Below are 23,009 nucleotides of genomic sequence, written 5' to 3' on the forward strand. Positions count from 1 at the left end.
AAGGAGTAGCACATTTGGCGATAGAAATGATTAGGGCTGTAATCTCCCATTCGATTATTAGTCGTTACGTTCTGGCACGACCAAAATTCTGATTGGCCGATTTTTTTATCATTAGTTTTGCTGCGTCGTGTTCATTTCATGACAGTACAGATCCACTTTCGTGGCACGACTGAAGCATGGTGTTGTGACGCTTCCCCTCATGTGTATGTTTTTCAGGTGGAAAGCACTAATTGCTAATGGGGGTGTTTTCAGACCACCCCTGTTTCACAGGTAACAGTCTGTCTTCAGAACACCCTTATTTTCTTTTCTTTTGGATTAGCCCAACCCACTGGCGAAGAGAGGCAGATTGAAGTACCGGTAGGCTAGTTTGCTGTATTTATTTAATTGTGAGAGCGTTTTTTCTGCTCTTGATCTGGCTTGTTTAATAAATATTCCTTTTTTATTAAAGTGGACGTGAATTTTGTGTTTAAGAGTAAAAGCTTTAAGTTATAGTCTATTCGTGTCTCAGCCGCGAAGCTGAGCTGAGCTCATTTGTTCGAGCTGCACAGAGCGGCTAAAATGATAGTGTCTGTCAGTTATTATAATACATATGACAAAAACAATTGTCTAAATTATGTTGCAAATTCCTCAAAAGTTCTTGTGATGATATCACTAGTTTACAACATAGTACTATATTTTCGGAAGTCATAGGCTATGAAATTGCGCAGGTGCAAGTGATGCAACGCTGTCAGAGCCGACAGACTCGTGTGTCAGACTCACTTCAGTGCAAAATAATCCGCTCAAAAACTATTTAATATACTGCAAATAGCCTACTAGCTTTTTATGTTTATTTAGAATTCATTTAGGCAGACAACAAGGCTACCAAGTACTGCGCACAGTGCGCAGCTAATTCATTTAACGTTTTTTTTCCCTAACGTCATTTTTAGTCGACAATTTCCGGACTTCAGTCGACCAAGATTTTCTTTGGTTGATTACAGCCCTAGAAATTATTGTAAATGAGCATAAGCCCCGTACGATCCGCCATGCTTTGTTTATATCTAACTACCACAATTCCTTGCGCTCAGGTAGTTTGGCGTGACTTTGCCTGGAACGCCACAAAGTCATGAGTCGTGGTTTAAAAGGTCGTAACTAACGGGCTCAAAAAACCTGCCTGGAACGCAGCAAAAGCTGCACAACAGAAGGGCCTGTGATGTGCAGTAACTACAGAGACCATAAAAATATTTGAATACTTTTGTACAAACAAGTCACTATAATGTCTCATTTAGGAATTAACCGATATTAACATTCTATCTAATACCTATAATTGGATAATTATTGTTATGTTATGGCATATAACTGATAAAATGCTAATAATAATCTGAAGGAAAAAAAAAACACTTAAACAAAACTCAAATCAATATTTTTTGTCAATTCAATTTAGGCATCACAAAATTATGATGGACAATATGAAATATTGACAGCAAAAGTAATTAAAAAAAACTGCTAGAGTTTCTCAAAGCTATTTGTTGCATCTGAAATTGCATACTGTCTGAGTAGGTACTACATTTGAATTTAAATGCACTTCACGACGGTTTAAAAAATATGTAATTTACAGTATGAATATGGGCAGTATGAATGAAATTCTGACTTACTACATCCACCATGTTGTTACTGTCACGTGACACCAGCGTCAGTTGCGTCGCTTCACTTTCATGTATAAATCCTCTCGTGTGGCCTCATGGGATAATAAAGTGTCCATTGAAAGCACACTTCAGAATCTAGTACGTCATCCGGGTACTTCTCGCCTACTGCTTTCAATTACTATGTATTCAGACATACTCATTTAGCATACTGTTCTTGCAAACTAAATGGTAGGGAAGTATTTGATTTTGGATAGAGCAATTGTTGTGGGCTTTTTTTCTGTGGCACACCGTTCCACTTTTAAAAACCTCTGTGCAGTGACGCTACAGTTCAACAAGGAGATTTTTCTGCCATTTCAAAACCCCACTTGCTCACATCACTAACAGAGCCTGAGTGAAAACAACACAACTCATTGTTCATCAAACACATGTCCTCTCAGCGCAGACGCACTGGAATTTCAAAGTTAGCACACATGCCCGAATGAATGCTTGCATATTAAAGATTCAGCATGCAGCAGGAGAACAACAAGGCCCTGATTCCATTAGCGGGACAGTGGAGAAGAATCAGGGACTGAAACGTGATCGTTCCGCCCGGCACAGGTCCCAGTGTGATTCAGGAGATGAGAGGGTTTGCGTTATCTGTCCTGCTGCATAAAACATCCACAGCCTGAACTGCAGAGTGTCATGACCCCGTTTTTCCCAAATGTCAGAGATTGAACGCAACGATTGAAAAGCCACTAACCAAGTCACAGTCAGACAAAGCAACTCAGCTAAAAATAACTCGAAAGCTTTAATCAGCAGCACAATAGCAATTAAAAATTTAAACACAAGCTATTTAAAACAAGTTACACAAGCGAACACAGCAGCAATTTCTCCTTCGTTGCACTTTAAAACGCCTCATGCTCTAAATAATTGACAGAGGGATAAGAGTGCATGGCATTCAAGGTGCAAAACTGTTGATGGGTAAAGCAAAGATCCTATTTATGATAAAAGTGGGATTGTGACATTAAATTATGGAGCGCAATTAGAAAGAGCAATACACCCCGAGAAGTATCCTAACATGACCCGGACTCTTTTTCCAGGACAGTAGAGAATTAACACTCTTCTTTAGCTGCAGGTTTAAGTGAGCAGAGGTTCTCCGGTGGCTTAAGACAAGTCTCACAATGGCAGATCCTTTCAAAGGATTCCTTGGGAAAGCTGGAGGTCTGGTTTAGTAGGCTTCATAAAACCTTTAGATCCAGATTTTGCAAACTGTGAATCACTGGCCCCCGCTGGCTTGCTTTGGAAAGCGATGTTCACTTTGAAGTGATGGATATGCATTACCTGAAGGTAAGGTTGTGTAAGATCCAAAGTCACATTGAAAAACATAGGTTGAGTAACTTAAAACTACATTTTCGAAATAGCAATACATTTTCCAGAACGAATAAGAAGGCAGCACAAAAGTCGTTCCACTTTTAAGATGCATTCATCTATTAGGGCTGAAAATCTCTTCACATTTTGAGCCTGGTGGTCTTTTGTTATGTCCCATGTCTGAATCCTGTGGTTTAGGCCTTGGATCCCGGGTAAGGATGAATTACATGCACCAGCAAAAAGGCATCAGAGAGGGAGGATAATCGAACACTTTCTGAACTGCAAGACACATCGGTCTGAAGCAGACAAGCAAAAGAAAAGCTAAAGTTATGCATTTCTTTATTCTGTGGAACATTACAAATCAATAAAAGTCATCTGAGAACCAGTGTTGTTTTGGACCCCAATGACATTGTGGAACAAACAAGATATTTTGAAGTATGTTTCAACTGTGTTTGTTCATACAGAGTAAAGAAAGTCCTACAGAGAAAGACATGAGGCTGAGTAAATACCTCCAGAATTTTCATTTCTGTTTGAATTATCCTTTTAATATAACTTTAAATCTATTTTATAGAAGTTCTATTATACTTGATAAAAGACAGACTCAAATAAACAAGATAAATGATTACATTTCCTTCCATTTTGTGAAAGATCTTGATCAAAACAGCAGCAGCAACCTAAACATGATAGCCGGCCATGTTTATTTTCTCTTTGCACACTTCTTGACATATGGCTTTCTTCTTGAGAGCAATCAGTCACGTGCTGGACATTCGATAATAGCAACCCAGCCGCGAGGAGTCATGCACATATAAATATAGCGGGCCTGCCCTGCACGCCTGCACTTTCACTGGCTATTAATGTTGCAGGGGTGGCAGCAGTGGCTCCGGTGATCTGGCAGGGGATCAGATCCCGGCTGTGGAGACAGGCGTTCGCTGAATGAGATCATTGCATTGCAGGGTGGCTACAAGTCGATGCGAATAAGAGCCGCACTTCATGCCAGTCAACCTTCCGGTTCAGTGATCAAATGGATGGATGCACCAAGGATTTGTACAAGCTGCTCATCCTTTTCATTGTAGAGCTTAAAAGGATCAAAGTTCAGGCTTCTCTCCACAACATGTATGGTAATTACAATAAAAATGGCCGGGAGTAGCGGCCCAATCACACAGATTTAATCCATTATAACCTCATTCATAAAACAAACTATTTTTTTAATCTAGGAGGGAGACACAGTCATTACGCAATAACACATCTTCTCATGGTGGACTTCACCTAGATAACCTCTCACTTTACACCCCCTTAATCTCAATCCCATTTTAGACCCTCCTTTTCACTGTCGCTTGCTGCTGATGGCTGAAACAGCCACATCAAAAGGTTGGAGCTCGCCGCCCCCATATTTCTCAGCACACAACTGAAGGACGATCAGTCTCACACAGGATGAGGAGGTGGTGCTTTTCATATATTTCTCGAAAGGCTGTGCGGCTTACCTGAATTTCCCAGCTGTTTATAAAATCTATATTCCAAATGTAGTTGAGGTGCTCTGGATTTGATTGGCTCCTGAAAAAGAAAAAGACTAGGCATTAGAGGAATATAGAAAAGTCTCAAATATAAACGTACAAAAATGTGACAATCCACAGCTTTAGGCTAATATAAAATAAAAGTAAAATCGCAACATTACATTTCCTTAATCACTAAACACAAAAAAAAAAAATCAGACCGTAGTGAGATTTATCAGTGCAAATGTAATAAGAATGGCATAATCTCCCCAGAAAGAAGCCTTTATGCTAAAAACATAAATAATCAGAGGCACGAGACATTAGACAACTCCACCCTTATTTTGGGCATTTTCTAAAAAGGAACATTTTTACCATTACGTACACTACTTGGGGTCAGTAAGATTTTAAATGTTTTGAAATAGGACTCTTACACTCAACCAAGGCTACATTTAATTATCAAAAATACAGTAAAAAAAGAAATACTGTGAAATATTAAATTTTTAAACACCATTCTAATGTATGATCAACAAACATATCTTATGTTAAAAGCAGTTGTTTTTCAGGATTCTCTGAAAATTTCACATCACGATTATAGTAACAAAAATGATCACGATTATCAATATTATGGTTTTGTTAAAATGAGATGAAAGTGTTCAAAAAGAACTGAAGCACACACTGAAAATATTTCAACAAGTTTTGTATTTGAAAAGCAACAAACAGCAAATGAAACAAGCAGCTCTATGCACTTTTTTAAAGCAAGATTCTATTCTATGGCATTTCCTTCCTTATAATGACCGTCGTCAATAGAAACGATACTAAATAGAAATTATTATTTATGTGGTAAAAAAAAAATCTGTGCAATAAGTGTACAATGAATATCCATTATTATCCATTAAATGTGACCATTAATAGTCTTGTTTGTTCGTCTTTGGCTCAAAGCCACTTGAAGTGTCGGCACCCTATTGCAGCGACTTTCTTCTTGAATGTTCTGCAGACGGGATGGCCATACTCAATTAAGTTTCCCTCAGGACTTTTGTGAAAGCCAAAATATGACCACACCTCAGATTTGGTCCTTTTAGAACAGGCCGAAAAATCCCCCGAGTGCTGTCACTGCCTTCTGCCATTTCTTCTCATTCAAAAAACAACGTTGCGCGCTGCGCCAGAATGATACTGGCTATTTTTTTGTTTTTTTTGTTGCTATAATTGCGAAAATCAAACACTGTTTTAATGATAATACAATTTGAAACGAGAATACTAACCGTCAGTACACTTTTTTTTGTGGTTTATCGTGAAACAGGTAATCGTCCCATCCCTAATGTAGGGTCTCTCATACTGCAATGTTATGCAAGTGCATGTGCATATTGTATAGTTTTGGAAGTGACATTTAAATGTGGAAGCAAATCCTCTACAATATAGTTTTATTAAAAAAAAGAAGTCTTTTATGTGACTTGTCTCTGAATTCTTACAACAGCCTTCAGTGAGAAAAAGACCGAAATTTAAGTCAGTCGTCGCTGACCATTGTGACATCTGCCCGAGCTCTGCTTGGTCATCAGCAGCAAACTTGCGGACAAATCACTGAAATATATAAGTGCCGTGCACATAAAGCCACCTCGAAAAACAGCTTGTGAGAACCAAATTGATTTATTTTTCATGGCTTATTGCACTTAAACGGTCAAATACACAGAATTATGGTCTTGGTGAGTATTCAGGTAAATACAGTCAGTTTTGGAATGTAAATAGTTAAGAAAGAAATTGCAATTTGTTTATTTGTTCTTATTTTATTACTGACTGTTCACTTGTCTTTTTTGTATTAAATTTAGTTCAAAAGATCCCATGGCATGACATTTTTTCAACATTAATATGAGTTCCCCTAGCCTGAATATTGTCCCCAAGTGGCTAGAAATTTTGATCTGTTCAAATCATTTAAGATATATCATCAAAATTAAAGAATACATATGGCACATGTGCTCTTCTGAAAACTGAAGAGGGAAGGGAAAAGAGAAGTAAACACCAACAACAAGACTGTATCAGTTCTCACAGCCAAACTAACAGCGAGTCTTCTGTCACCCTCCCACATTTTCTTTGTTATAAAGAATCCATCCCTGCACCCTTTATATAAGTCAAGAGAGATTGCCTGGAAAAAACTTTCCAGTGGTTAATGGCCTGTAACAGAACACACTGAGCGAGTCCTCAATCAGGTGTCATGTTACAGCAGTCAGTTCAGCAGTCTGGCCTCTCGATCTCCCAGGGCCGGCTAACACCCAGCGCTCAGCGTTTAGTAGCATCTACCTGACCACAGATGTGCGATCATGCCCAAAACCAGGGCAAGAAACATGACCTTAATGCTGTAACGGTGGCTCTGTAATTAAAGCTCTAGGGCTGGTAATTAAAAAATCATAAGTTCAATCGCAGGTGTGTTATTGAGTAAAGCACAAGCCTGCCTCACTCATGTTGAAAACGGAAGCCGACGCGTCTCGATCGCCCCCAGGTGGTTGGTCCCAATATAGCTCATAACCCCGCCCCTCCATGTATTCTAATGCTGCGTTCACACCAAACGCGAATAGAGCGTCAAAATCGCGTCTACCGCGTCTAGTTTCATGCGCGAACATTTTGAATGCATTCACGCGTCCGCGGCGAATTGGACGCGCGTAGAAATCGCGTTCAAGGCACTCCAGGAGAAATATGTCATAAAACACCACTCTGCCTCTTTTCATTTTCATTAAAAATATATATTAAACATTAATAGCCACACAAATGTGGTCCAGACGACTCCTACATTATCTTCACTGCATGTATATTTAAATATCCTTAAAAAATAAAGTTATGAAACTTCTTTGCCCTCAGTCAAAACGATTTGGCAGACAACAAATTATAGATTCATGAGAGCAAAGATCGGCCGTTAGATCTACACAAGATGCACCACTACAGGACATCAGAGCCAGCGGCAAAATGGCAGAAGGACTAGCCGAGGAAAGGCTGCCCTCTCCGGGGTTATGAGCGGTGATTGCCCAGTGATAGCCTGGATCTCACAACTCCAAAAACACAAGATGTTTTTTTTTTTTAAATAGGCGCTCTCTTTATAAATAAACCACAGATTTGAGCTTTAAACAACTACATTCTCACCTGAAAAAGTCTTAAAACTACATTTTGTGACACAATAGTACTATTTTTAAATTATGCAGGGTTTCTCATGACGTCACTTTACCACGTGACCGCAGCGAACAGGGTCCTGATTGGTTAACGCGGCGCGAATTGACGTCAAAGTAAAAAAATTTCAACTCGGGCGTCAGACGCGAAATTCGCTTCAAACGCGTGAATGCACAAAAGCACCATTCGCGTGTAACGCGCGTATCGCTCAATTCGCGGCCAATTCACGCGCCATTCGCGCGAACTGGATGCGCGAATGAGGCGGATTTGCGTCCTTCGCGCCGCGGGACCTCCAGACACGCGTCAATGCGCCTTTCCATTGACTTAACATTGAAATCACTCGCGGCAGATGCTCTATTCGTGTTTGGTGTGAACGCAGCATAATGGACGTGAGACAAACTAAACAATCAAATTACACTTAAAAAAAATGTTTCCTAAAGATGGCTTCTGTAATTTTAGGCAGTTTTTAATCACAATTTAATTTCAAGTGTTCGTCCTTTAAACAAGTTTGGTTTTAGTGTGTTATTTGATGCTATAAAAACCGGGAGTGGTGGGGGGGGGGGTTTGTTGTGTAAAGCCATGATTGAAAGCTGAGATTGATGGCTTCTCTGAGTGAAGTAGTCACCGAGGCACTAAGACTTTTTTCAGGATTTTCGGGAGGAGATTAGAGCTTTAGCTTTAATTTCTTCATTTCCATAACTGTTTATTTCACACCAACATAATGAATTGTTCTGTATCTGCGAGAGTGTGGGTGGGCTTTTGATATCGTGGCTCTACTTCCTGCTCTCTACTGCGCAGACTCCGGTCCCGCATTTACTACTGCGCAGACTCTGTCCTAAATCTGAGCAAGATGTCAGCGTTCGGAACACAAAAGATATTTTGAAGAATTTTTGTAACAAAGCAAATAGAGCAACCATTGACTACCATAGTATTTTTTCCCTACTATGGCAGTCAATGGTTGCTCTATCTGCTTGGTTACAAACATTCTTCAAAATATCTTCTTTTGTGTTGAGCAGAACAAATAAACTCATACAGGTTTGGAACAACTTGAGGGTCAGTTAATGATGACAGAATCTTCATTTTTGGGTGAACTATCCCTTTAACCCCAAGTAGGGCTGGGAGGTATGGCGATATCTTGTGTTATCTACGTAACAGTACTATATTGCTATGTTATCTACAAAGCACAGTACTACTAAAAGTTATTGACACTAGTTTAGAGTGAGATAAAGAAACATGCATAAATGAGAAAATAAAGAGCAGGACGTGCGTGATATTAAAAGAGTTAAGTTTAATAAGCTATGAAAAAAGTACTCAATTCAGTACTAGCGCTGACCTACACAAACCCGAAGCGTGCAGCCGTGCACATAAATAATATATTAATCCACAACAAATAATCCATTAGTAATCGTATTGACGGCTTAATCGGACTGAAAAGCCTTCATGTAAACACCTTAATCAATCCGGTTGAGCTCGATCCAAATGAAATTTCAATCTGATTGTTTAAAACAAAAACAAAAAAAAACTACGTAGGAGAATAGTTATGCTCAAACAGCGTATAAATATAAACTCTGCATATTTGTGCAGTGTATGCATGTAAAAAACCAGATCACTTTGTTTAGCGTTCATGTAAATACTACATTCAGATTCATCAATCGGAATGAATTCAGTATGACTGAAACAAAAGTTGATCTAATGATCTCAAAACACCCATCATGTACAGTATTCATGTAAATATCATATCATCCACCCCTAAACCCAGGTAGAGTTCATTTGAATGGAAAAACATCTGACAAGTAACCTTGACGTTTGATATTATATCAGTAATGTTTTATTATGTTAATAATATTTAATTTAGGGTTTTTTGATTAATAGAAAGTTCAAACAACAGCATTTCATTGAAATAGAAATCTTTTGTAACATTATAAATGTCTTTACTGATACTTTTTGATCAATTTAATGCATCTTTAAAAATGCATACTGCGGATTTGGAAGGTAAAATCAGTAGAGTAATGGCCGGGTTAGGTAAAACACTGCAGACTAAGAGAACTCTGCTCTGGATTCTAATGGTTCAATCCAGCTCATGTTACTTGCTCAGAAAACGAGCAGACACAGCGGGGCAGAGCTGCATCTGTTGAGCTGTGATGTAACCGTGGTCAGACACACGCGGCTCTTTCCAGGAAGAATAGTGAAGGGATAGGACAGATTAAGCAAACCAGAATGTCCATCCAAATCTCTCAGTTAAGAGCAAGTGGAGGGGGAAAAAAGTAAACTCTGATCTTATAAACATCTAAACAAGCTTGAAATGAAACATTAAAGGGATAGTTCACCCAAAAATAAAAATTATGTCATCATTTACTCACTCTCAAGTTGTTCCAAACCTGTATGTGTTTCTTTCATCTGTGAACACAAAAGAAAATATTTTTAATAATGTCAGTAACCAAACAGTTGATGGGCCTCATTGACTTCCATAATATTTTTTTCATCCATATTATGGAAGTCAATAGGGTCCATGAACTGATTGGTTACCCATATTCTTCAAAATATCTTCTTTTATGTTCAGCAGAAGAGAGAAAAGTAAAAAGGTTTGGAACAACTTGAGGGTGAGTAGATGACAGAATTTCATTTTTGGGGGAACTATCCCTTTAAGCATCTAAATATAAATCAAGTAATCAATCAACAATGACTACCCATGATGTATTCAAATCTCTGGGAATCTCCTCACATTTTCCCTTGGCTTAAGTAACTTTGTATTTCCTTTCTGTTTTCTATTTAATGAGATGGAAATTATCTGAAGCAGTTAGGGAATTCCATGCAAACTTTTGACACACAGTTTCTGTACATGCAAATGAAAATCATCATGAATCACTGCTATAAACAGGATGCCCAAGGCATTGGCACAGGTTCCTAATATGAGCACTGTGCCTTGTGCAAATACAAGTATTCAGGGCCCTGTCCCAACAGCAATGGACAGCTCCACCCAAAACCACAGACATGTCCAAAGAGCATTATACTCGTAGGAAATATTAGGAGGGAAACACACAGAGTGCAAACAACTATCAGCAAACTACTTTATTCAAGAACTAAACTGAAAATTAAAGTTAAATAAAGGTAGGAAATATAAAATTGTTTGTATGTGCCAATTCAACCAACAAATGCACACTGAAAAAAATGGTGTAGAAACAATTTGCACTTAGAAATTGCGAGTAAATAATAAAGAAAGTAACACATTGAATGAAACCCTACATTTTAAAGTAGAGAAATAGGATATTCAATAAAATAAAAATAAAAACAAATTTTTTTTTTTTTTAGGAATTGATTGATTTGTGAAAAGTAGTCGCTACTATGTGGAAAGGATGATTAGGCTAGATGACATTAACTGAAAAGACGACAACCCCAAATCAGAAAAAGTTGGGACAGTATGGAAAATACAAGTCAAAGTAAATTTAGAAATCACTTCTTTTTTTTTTTTTTTTTTGCATTTCATTGCAGACAATATGAACAAAATATTTCATGTTTTGTCTGGTCAACTTCATGTCATTTGTAAATATGCATCCTTTCCTGTCATTCAGACCTGCAACACATTTCAAAAAAAGTTGGAACAGGAGCAATTTAGGGCTAGTAACGAGGTAAAATGGTTAAATAATGATGTGATTTGAAACAGGTGATGTCAACAGGTGATTGTAATTATGATTTGGTACAAAAGCAGCATCCAAGAAAGGTCTAATCCTTTAGGAGCAAAGATGGGCCGAGGATCGCCAGTTTGCCAACAAATACGTGAGAAAATTATTGAAATGTTTAAAAACAATGTTCCTCAAAGAAAGATAGGAAGAGATTTGGATATTTCACATTCAACAGTGCATAACATAATTCAAAGATTCAAGGAATCTGGAGGAATTTCAGTGCGTAAAGGACAAGGGCGCAAGCCTAAGCTGAACAACCGTGATCTCCGATCCCTCAGGCGGCACTGCATCAAGAATCGTCATTTATCTATAAGCGATATCACCACATGGGCTCAGGACTACTTTGGCAAACCTTTGTCAAGTACCACAATACGTAGTTACATCCACAAATGCCAGTTAAAACTGTACTGTGCCAAAAGGAAGCCCTATGTTAACAGTGTCCAGAAGCGCCGTCGACTTCTCTGGGCTCGGAGGCATCTGGGATGGACCATCACACAGTGGAAACGTGTACTGTGGTCAGATGAATCAGTATTTCAGGTATTTTTTGGGAGGAATGGATGCCGTGTGCTCTGGACCAAAGAAGAAAAGGATCATCCAGACTGTTACCAGCAACAAGTCCAAAAGCCAGGGTCTGTCATGGTATGGGGTTGTGTCAGTGCCCTTGGCAAAGGTAACTTGCACTTCTGTGAAGGCACCATTAATGCTGAAAAGTACATAGAGATTTTGGAGCATAATATGCTGCCTTCAAGAAGACATCTTTTCCAGGGACGTCCATGCATATTTCAACAAGACAATGTAAAACCACATTCTGCACACATTACAAAGTCCTGGCTGCGGAGGAAGAGGGTACGGGTACTTGATTGGCCTGCCTGCAGTCCCGACCTGTCTCCAATAGAGAATGTGTGGCGCATTTTGAAGCGCAAAATGCGACAACGAAGACCCCGTACTGTTGCCCACCTTAAGACTTGTTTGCAGGAAGAGTGGGACAAAATTACACCTGAAACACTTCATCACTTGGTGTCTTCAGTCCCTAAACGTCTTTGAAGTGTTGTGAAAAGGAATGGCAACATTACAAAGTGGTAAATGCTTTACTGTCCCAACTTTTTTTAAATGTGTTGCCGGTCTGAATGACAGGAAAGGATGCATATTTACAAATGACATGAAGTTGACCAGACAAAACATTAAATATTTTGTGTTCATATTGTCTGCAATGAAATACAAGTCAAAGTAAATTTAGAAATAACTTCTTTTTTTCTTGCGTTTTCCATACTGTCCCAACTTTTTCTGATTTGGGGTTGTAAATAAATGACTCATTAAACATTCATAATAAGACCAGAAACAAGTAATTAAATAACAGGGTCACATTTGACTCTGTATTAGATTGTATTAAACTTGATTATATTATTATATAATATACGGCCCATCGATGTACTGTAACCGATAACATCAACGGGTCAGTATCATTTCCTCTTTGACTTTCCAAATGACTGAGCTTTAAGTATGAATGTACAATGTCCCCGAATGAGACAACTGTAGGCAAGCGAGAGGGAACAACCACGAAAAGCATTTCTACAAACTGAAGCTTTCATGTCATTAAAAAAAGCTGTAAAGATGATAAATCCACTGCGCAGAAATAATTCAAGAGTCCATGACGTTCTGTGCCTTTACACCCATTCCATTATGAAACATATAATCCAAAAAACGACTGTGAGAGGCTGAACGGAGTTAATCCTTGTCAGTCAGTGGTAATCGATGATATCATCTGCTCCATTAGAGGACTTTAGTACATCTTAACATGGAGGATAAAGTATCACTGGCTACAGGCATTACTTAATTAAAAAACACATTCGATGAGAGTTGTCTTATGATGAACGAAGCAATGCAATGCACTGAGTATATTTGCAGAATGTCACGTTTTTTCCCATTAAAAACTTGACTCTTCTGTAGTTACATTGTGTAAGACCAACAGAAAATGAAAAGTTGCTGTTTTCTAGGACGATATGGCTAGGAACTATACTCTTATAATCAATTATTTCAAATAATCAATTATTACTTATAATCGAGTAATAATCAAGGAACTTTGCTGCCGTACCATGAGTGCAGCAGGCGCAATGATAATATGCAGCGCCTGAAAATAGTCCCCAGCGCTCTCCCTGTGCAAGCAGGTTGTCGCGGTCTATGCTAAGCTATGCTAAAAGTGCTACCGCCAAACCCGGAGATCGGCTGAAAGGATACGAAAACAGTAAAACTCAACTGTTCAACTCTAGGGGAGTTGGAAAATGAGCCTATTTTCAAAAAAGGTGGAGTGTTCCTTTAACATTGGAGAGAATTCACAGCAGTTAAGTCATATATTGCTCTGAAATACCCTACAATTTGTGAGATTGTCCACATAATGACCTTCAAGAGATTACACTGTATGTAATCTGTGCCCTAGTAACAAGCCTCAATGTTTACATGCGTTGACATTTTCAAGGAGCCAATGATCTGGAATAAATTTCTAACTTATCTTAATGGATTCGTTCACTTCAAAATGAACATTTCCTGATAATTTACCCACCCCCATGCCATCCAAGATGTTCATGCATTTCTTTCTTCAGTCGAAAAGAAATTACGTTGTTTGAGGAAAATATTTCAGGATTTGAGTCTTCAATGGCAACCAAAATGTTGAAGGTCCAAATCAATGTAGTTTCAACGAGCTTTGAATGGCTTTAGAGGGCTCTGCAAGATCCCAGACGAGGAATTAGGGTCTTATCTAGCGAAACCATCGGTCATTTTCAAAGAAAAAAAAAAAAACATGTATATACTTTTTTTACCTAAATTGGTCATCTTGCACTGCTCTGCGGCGCACCACGGATTGCGCAATCACGTCGGAAAGGTCACGCTAGACGTAGGCAGAAGTATCGCCTGTGTTAACAAAGCACTCGTATGAAGTCTACTACAAACATCCTTAAGTAAAAAAAAAAAAAGGATAAACAACTATGTCGGACGATTTTGAAGTTGGACATGGAGGTTTTTTTGTAAAGGGCATTTGTATTAGTCTTCGCACGTTCGCTTGGGGCGGTACTTCTGCCTACATATAGCGTGACCTTTCCGACGTGATTACGTAATCCTTGGCACATCGCAGAGCAATTTAGGTTAAAAAGTATATAAATGTTTATTTTTTAAAGCCATTCAAAGATCTTTGAAACTGCATTGATTTGGACCTTCAACATTTTGGTTGCCATTGAAAACCATTGTGTGGAGAAAAATCCTGGAATGTTTTCCTCAAAACCTAGTTTATTTGCGACTGAAGAAAGACATGAACATATTGGATGAGATGGGGGTGAGTAAATTATCAGGAAATCTTCATTTTAAAGTGAATTAATCCTTTAAGTTAAGTGGACTCAAAAAGTAAGGAATTCAAGACGGAGACGCTTAAGGAGGTGCTTGCGAAACATTCACTGAAATGTGCCAGAAAACTAAATTAACTAGAACTCCTGGGCCCCAAGGAGCATCTGCAATGCCAATTGTGTATGTATGTTTTGATGAGGTGTTAAAAAAGCCAGGTGGGGATCCGTCATAATTGCTGACATGGGCCGAAGAGGGAACTTTGCACATCCAGCAGCCCACAGAATGAGAATGCTATGGATATGCAGTACTGTGCAAACGTCTTAGGCACGTTACTTTTTCACCCCAAAAAATGGTTTTAAGCCAATTATTTATATATTTTGCTGTAGTGTGTCAGTAGGAAATACCAGTTTACATTTCCAAGCATTCCTTTTGCCATTAATTGTAATAAAACTTGGCTTTAAACCACTTTTTGGGTGAAAATACTAACTTGCCTAAGACTTTTGCACAGTACTGTTTTACAATCTGTAGTCTGCATTTTATTTCCATTAATACTCCACAACCCTCTTGCCCATTCTTATTAGAGATTGCACCAAACTACTTATTCACAAAAACAACAAGTAATTGAGTTGCCTAAATAACTAGTTGACTAATCAGTCCTGTAAAAAATTAAGCTAACTTCAGAATCACCTGACTCTGATCAAACACAAGCCGGTGTTTAAAAGTGTATATAAAGACACAGTGTAAGTGCAAACTTTCTAACAGCTAAAACACAGCACACACGCATGTTATTTAGTGTCGTCAGAAAAAGAAAAATGAATTAACTGACTAATCAACTACTATGGCTCTACTATTAATTTAAGTTGCAAAATGAATTTTTTTGAGGAGACACTGGAACTCTGCTTGTGATGTCTGCGAATAAAGACAAACTGAAACGTTTCACTTCCATAATTTGACTTTAACAAAACAGATTCAAATAGAAAGTAAAAAAATTATAACAATAAGGGTTTAATTGATCATGATGACATTACAGGTTAATAATACCATGAAGTCTCAGTTAGTATTTATCAGCAGAAAACTCATTTCAAAAGCTGAGAAAGTACATTTTAACAAACGACTATAAAAAAAAAACCTTTTTCTTTGAACTAGCATGAGCTGATAACCCTCACACAATAAAGATATTAAGAAAGCAAATGGGTATAACTCAAAAGATAATTTGGTACAAAATACAAATAGGCTACCCAAATGGTACGTTTCTATCTCAAACACTTGAAGCTAAAGGTTGGCATGATACTATAGGCACAAGGGCATTCAGTCTGAAGTAATTATGGGCGAAGGTGTCGAGGAGTCTGGATAAGACAGAAACAGCTGGTCTGTGTCCCACTCCTTCAACCCCTCGATTTCAGATCAGATTTCAGCGTCCCAGATGGAGGGAGAACAGCTGCAGGGGTCTAACAGCAGAGCTTCATACACAGACTGGTACCACTGTCACTAGTGCGATCGGCCCGAGGGAGATGGGAGAGGATTCCAGAGCAGGCCGTCATTCTCACTGCAGTTGAGGAGCAGATGTGACAGACCTAATCTACTCTGATTAAATCAATCTTCTGCTTACTGTCAGGACATTACAGACAACTCATTGCATATTCTTCTTGATACATCAAAGATTGACATCTTATTCTGTTCTCCATAAACAACTGCATGAAGCTGCTGGAAATCAAAGAGTAAATATCAAAACAAAAACATGACTACACATGTCCAGAACATGAAACAAAAGGGAATATCAAAAACTCCTACTTTAAATACATTTGTTCCCTATATTTTTCATAAATAAGAGGAATGCAGGGCTGGGCAATATCTGACTGAAAAATATATGCGATGTACCTAAATATCAACTTAGAATGTTTCTTTTTGGGGGGTAAATGTATGCATTATTAATAATAACTAGCAGTTCAATTTTCTCTTCTTTTCATCAACAATACGGTTTAATTAAAATAATTTCTTTATTGTCTGTGAGGAGGCTATTCCATTTTATTTATCTATGGCACATGCATTTTGATTCTTTATACATGCTGTCCAATGTCTTGTTTGCATTATTTAGGCATTATTTTATTTCTTTTTTTTAATGAAGAATGTTGGCCATAGGAGAGTAAAATTCATTTTAAAAGTTCATTTCATAATCTCACACTGGTTCAAATTAGCCTACTGAAGTTTGATTTGTGAGAGAAAGAGAGGCGTACACGAGCTGATGCAGAATTGATGCGCTAGATCTAAATGCAGGGCTCGACAACAAGGACAGGCCGATGGCCAAGAGTCCCATTCAGGCTAGTGCTGAAGAGTTATGAAAGTTTATCATTTGCACATGTTTTTAAAGGATTTGTTCACCCAAAAATGAAAATTAGCACATGATTTACTCACCCTCAAGTCATCCTAGGTGTATATGATATTCTTCTTTCAGACGAACACAATCAGTTATATTAAACAATATCCTGGCTCTTCCAAGCTTTATAATGGCAGTGAATGTTGCTTTGATTTTGAAGTCCATAAAAGTGCATCTGTCCATCATATAGCTGGCACACACGGCTTCCGGCAGACCATCTTCTGTATTCAACTTACGAAAAAAGTGTCACGCCTCTCTCAGTTCAAAATGCTAACGCTACGCCTGACAAGCGTAAATGGTGTGCAATGTCGTCAGACGTACTTTTTTCACTTTTTCCGTAATTTGAATACAAAAGAAGCTAGATAATTTACTTTATAAAGTTTTAAATATGGATATTTTTCTTACACAAACACATTGCTTCACTTCAGAAGGCCTTTATTAACCCCCGGAGCCGTGTGGAGCAGTAATATGACGGACAGATGCACTTTTATGGACTTCAAAAACGAAGCAACACTTACTGCCATTATAAAGCTTGGAAGAGCCAGGACATTGTTTGATATAACTCTGATTGTATTCGTCTGAAAGAAGAATGTCATATACACCTAGGATGACTTGAGGGTGAGTAAATAATGGGCTAATTGTCATTTTTGGGTGAACTAACCCTTTAAAGTCTTGCCTATTTAAACATTCAAGCGCAAGACGAGGTGAAATAGAACTCAATTCAGTACTCACACGCAGTGTGAGAAGTTGTGTCCGCGCCCAGAAAGCCAAGCGAATACTGAATTGAGCTATTTCATGTCTTCTTGCACTTGAACTGACGATTTAACAAAAATGTTTGTCAACATGCTTGTCTTGGAAAGTATCCTAGTAAACATGGTCGGTTGTGTCTTAAGTGAACGTAAACAGTCAAGAAAGACAACGCATGTGTAACAGTATCAGTATATTGGATCTGTGCGTTGTCTTAAAGTGACAGCAGCTTGATATTCCTGCTGCAATCTGTTTTTAATGTTAATCAAACAACAAAAGACTCACTCAAGAAATCACTCAATGCTCTTGAATGAATAACTTTAGTAACAAGGAATAATCTATATTTAATTAATACAGTGATATAAAATTACTCACACTGTGATATAACACTTTTGTCATACCCCTATATGGATAAATAACTAATTCAGCTGTGAGTTACACTCTCTCTTAGCAGCTCAGCTGCTTTCAATCATGTGACAGAAGCTGTCAATCACTGCAAGAGATCTAGCACTTCATTATTAAGTAAGTGCTAATGGACACCATGACAAAACCAATCTTCTTGCCTAGAGATTGCCTAGAATATATCCATTCCCCCTGCGAACATGCCCATTTCTCACATTCCCAAATGGATGAATGAGAATGCAGAATCAAGGAGACTGTATATGGGTGGGGCTCTGGACTCCAATTGCAGAAAGAAAGCAAAATCACACACAGAGATCTGTGGACACATGTCTGATCAAACAAGCCAGAGCTCTTGTTTTACTACAAAGTAGCTGTTTGGAAGCTGTCATACATGTATTACACAACTGGGATCCCCAGCACAAGCGTGTGAGAAAGAGAGAGAGAAACTATGTAGTGTTTCCACTCCTCTGCTCTGTTCTGGGTCCCTGGTGAGCCTCTCAGTATGGACTGACTGGAGCACTGTGTCGACAAGAACCAAGGAACAAAGAGAACCTTTCATCAGCTTTATTCTCTCTCCAACTACTGTTGTTTCTCCAATTCTCCTCCTTTCTTTTTTTCCTGCTCCCACTCTTGCTATTCTAGTGATTTATTTCATTAGAGGGCAGAGCCTGACTGTGGCTCTTTTCTTTTTCAATGTTAGGAAACAGTGACACAGGAGTTCACCTTTGCTCCAGGTGCAGATGCCACAAAAAAAGCAAACTATACAAGCTAAAAAAGAAACTCTGGAAACCTTTCAGAGTTTATCAATTGGCAATGCATGTGATCAATGTTGATTATGTTAAATAAAAATAATAAATTAATAAAAAAAATAAAAAAAGACAAAAAAAAAAAAACCCAACCCGAAATTTGTCCAAGACTAGAAGCTCAACAGTAGGTCTTCATTAAGGCAGTTAATTTTCAATCGTTATCAAACGCGTGCCACGATCAACTAATGAGAATGTTTAACTGACAACACAAACTTGTGGTATACTCATTAAATAAGCAGAAGGCAGCTGGTGAGGACTGTGGGTGTCTTGAGGTTTTGGTGCTCGGTGAAAAACAGACATGCAACATTCTGCTCATGTTTGAGTAATACTTCTATTCAGCAAGGATGCATAAAATGTATCAAAATACTTGACAGTAAAGAATTTTACATTATTAAAACAGAAAATGTATTCCTGTTTTGAAATTTCTATTTAAAATAATCCTGAAATATAATATAATATATATATATATATATATATATATATATATATATATATATATATATATATATATATATATATCCCAGTTTCAACATAAACAATTAGAAGCACAACTATTTTTAACATTGATAACAACAAGAAACGTTTCTTCAGCACCAAATTGGCTCATTAGAATGATTTCTGAAGGACCATGTGACACTGAAGATGCCGAAAATTCATCTTTTCCATGGAAATGACACTGGAATCAATTACATTTTAAAATATATTAAAATACACAAGTTATTTTAAATTGTAATAATATTTCACAATATTACTGTTAGTTTATTTTACTGTATATCAAATAAATACAGCCTTAGTGAGCAGAGACATCTTTCAATTACATTGAAAAAATAAGCAAGCAAATATTGCTGTTTATTGCTATCTATTGGTATACTGGTACATATAACAGTAAAATATAGTTTGAAATAATGTAAAATAATGTACACACTTTTTATTAAATGAACAACTATTACATGCATATTTGTTATTAAATATTTTCATGTAGTTCATTGAGTTCACTAAGTGAAAACAGTGTGGAAATTATTTTTGATGATTTTAACCCTCCTGTTGTAGTTCTTTTGACACGGAAGAGGTACTTGCAAAACATTTATTTTTAATTCATATGATGAAATGTTGGAAGATCCTTTTTTTTATTTAAACAAAAATTTTAAAAGATAAAACCATTTAAACTAAATTGTTACACCTTTTGCATTCGGGTCCATTTTGACACAAAAGTAAACTGTGGCTAGCTTTACATATGAAATTATTCTGTTTTTTGTCATCTATTATTTAGATTTGTCTCAAATTACTTCTGTAAAATACATGTAGCCTCTTTCCTATACTCACACACAAAAAGTTCAAAAACCAAATAGTCTAAATTTAAAAAAGGAAAGAGGATTTGGAAATGAAAAAGTAGACATTTTACTTTTCTGCCACTTAATGATGAACCATTGCAGCATGAAAAGGTGATTCAGGCTGCTTATTCATATTAAAGTAAAAGTTTATACAAGTAAAATGAATAAATGTTGTTTAAAAACACTTCACAGTAATATTGATGTTTTAAATTCATGGGTGTTCTTAAAAAATGTAATCTAATGATATATTAAAAAAATGTTCTGCATAAATATTGATAAATATATATAATTTCTTGCGTCACACTGGTTTTTGTTGTAGTTCTTGAAAACTTAAATTCAGTCAAAGAATTTCAATTTTTTTTAATTAATAAAAACGTGTGTGCATTCACTCATTAATGAGAAGTTACTGATTAGACACAATCTGTCTTTGTCAGGTGATGTCACACTCGTGAGAACCAAAGTGCATTATGGGTGGATATGCCATTTGTAACGTATCAATGCCGGTGGGTTCTGTTGTAAGAGAGTTGTGTATGTGATTCATTTCTTTTCAGTGATAAAATGGTACGTTGTTGTTGTGTGATAGGCTGCAATAAAAGGGTAAAAAACCGGCGAAAGGTTTTTTAGCTTTCCCACTTTGAAGAAAGGACATGGACATCATGTAACTGACTAAACGAGGCGTCGGATGGCCTGGGTTGCAGCGGTGCGACGCAAAAACATCACCTTTGCAAACATATCTCCGAATGTACTATAATAAAATGCACTATTCAATTCTAAATACATTGATTTACTTCAGTAATGTCAGACAGTTTGTTTCATGATGATGACTTGTTTTATTAGAACAATGTTTCTGTTTTATTGTGGTTTGTGTAATTGATACAATAAAGAACAAAAATGCATGAAAAGGGGGCAACTTAGTATTAAATCATTAAAAATTCTTCACGTTCAAACTAAACAAGCCATCCTTAATCAGACATCATACAGTTAATATGACATCATTATCATTACAGCAAGCCCACCTTTGCTGATACTACTGTGTTGTCGCAGTCCTTCGGTTAGTATGTAAATAAATCCTATACCCAGCCATTGGAGAAATGTCTGTGGGCTTCAAGAGATTTATAGTTTTTAAATTGTTCACTGGTATATGCGCTTGTACCATAAACAAGATGTCGAGGTATGAGGATGGAGGTAGCAATGCGGGGTCAGTGCTCCAACTTCTGTCAGCTCATATGGATCTATGTTCTGAAAGGATGGCAATTTTTCCAAATAACGGTCCCTAGCATCTTTATTGAGTTAGTCACGGTACGGCTTTTTCTCATTTTTCTTTTGCTTCTCCAGTTTTGCAAGTTATTTATTTGTTATCTCTACTCTTATGATATCTTCAATACGAGTCAGTCAGTAGCGATACCTCAAAAATGCCGCCGCGGGGACATGACACACAACAAACCAACGTGCCTGACAAAGAAAATTATTAAGTTATGTCTGTTTTAGAAGCTTACATTCCACTGGATCCAAACAGACCCTGGAATGCAAACGGTGTATACAGTTTTTAATGCATTAGGTGGGAAAGTAATTTGACTGATTTAGTTATTACATTCAACAATTTGATTCTACAACTTACTCATATTTCAGAGTAAAGACAAACATAATAAATATCATTAAAAGGCTTAAAATGATTGAGCTTATTTATTAGCTATACTGACCAGCCCTATTCAAGCTAAATTATAGCCGAAACAGTGGAGAGAAATGCAGTGGTATGGGTACATCATCATGCTAAATAATTTTAGCACTAAAATTACAGTGCTTGACTTCACATTGAGCGGATAAAAAGCACTTTGATAGGCAACAATGCAAAGATAATGAAGCCTTTGGCGTTACTAATGCAAAGATAATCATATCCTTCACTGGAGGATCCGGGGAGGAGGGCGACTAAGTGTGCACACACTATCTATGACAATCCCTTTCTCATGGTGCCAAGTTACTTGACGGTCAGTTCTCAGAACACAGGACCTCCAATCAACAGCTTAAAATGATCCCTATAAAACGCCCATCAAATAATAAAACACAACATGGACTTTAAATAGCACTGGACTTTGAGCTTCTGTTTGGGTGTAGTATGAATCGAACATGTCAGGAGTTTCTGATGTCCCTTTTTATTATTATATTATACACTTTATTTATAGGCGCCTTACATGACACTCAAGGTCCTTTGTGTGGTTTAGCAGTACAGATACTTGAATGAAAATTTGAAGAAATCCAGTTCTCTATGATAGTCCCCGGGGCAGCAAAATCTCTTCTCACATTTGAGAGATGCGCCCTGATGATAAAAATGGATTTTGGACACCCATTTCCTCAAAGGACCTTGTCATGTTTACTCATGTTTTAGAGGCCAATTTAAGCCCACAGAGAGTGTGAGGAGTTACGTCATAATGATCACTCACTACAAGGTCAGTCAATACATTACTGTGTCGTATGGATAAACGGTCTGCCTGTTTAGAAGTAAAGCCTTAAACTCACCGGCATTTATCGTAGTGGCCCAGAAACAGCCCAAAACTTACTTTAGGTTAACTTCCACTTCACTCTGCATGGTGAAAAGACTTTTTACACTGACAAGTCAAAGTCAGCCAAAGTTAGCAAAACATAAAATATAATTGGTATCATCTTTCTCGCAAATGAAAACTCCATAATGCCACCCATCAATAAACGTCTTATTCGCTCATTAAGAGGAAATAAAAA

At 37.4% G+C, this 23,009-nt stretch overlaps 1 protein-coding gene across 2 annotated transcripts in view; it reads right to left on the reverse strand.

Annotated features, from left to right (window-relative positions):
- The window catches only part of csnk1g2b (casein kinase 1, gamma 2b), a 40,807-nt gene that overhangs the window by 12,938 nt on the left and 4,860 nt on the right, over positions 1–23,009 (reverse strand). For both annotated transcript variants that reach the window (XM_079826742.1, XM_079826741.1), the window contains exon 3: positions 4,451–4,520. In XM_079826742.1, coding sequence (XP_079682868.1) covers positions 4,451–4,520 — 70 coding nt within the window. The remainder of the gene's footprint in view (positions 1–4,450; positions 4,521–23,009) is intronic.

Source organism: Gobio gobio (assembly GCF_949357685.1).
Source record: "Gobio gobio genome assembly, chromosome: 10".
In the NCBI taxonomy this organism is placed as follows: domain Eukaryota; kingdom Metazoa; phylum Chordata; class Actinopteri; order Cypriniformes; family Gobionidae; genus Gobio; species Gobio gobio.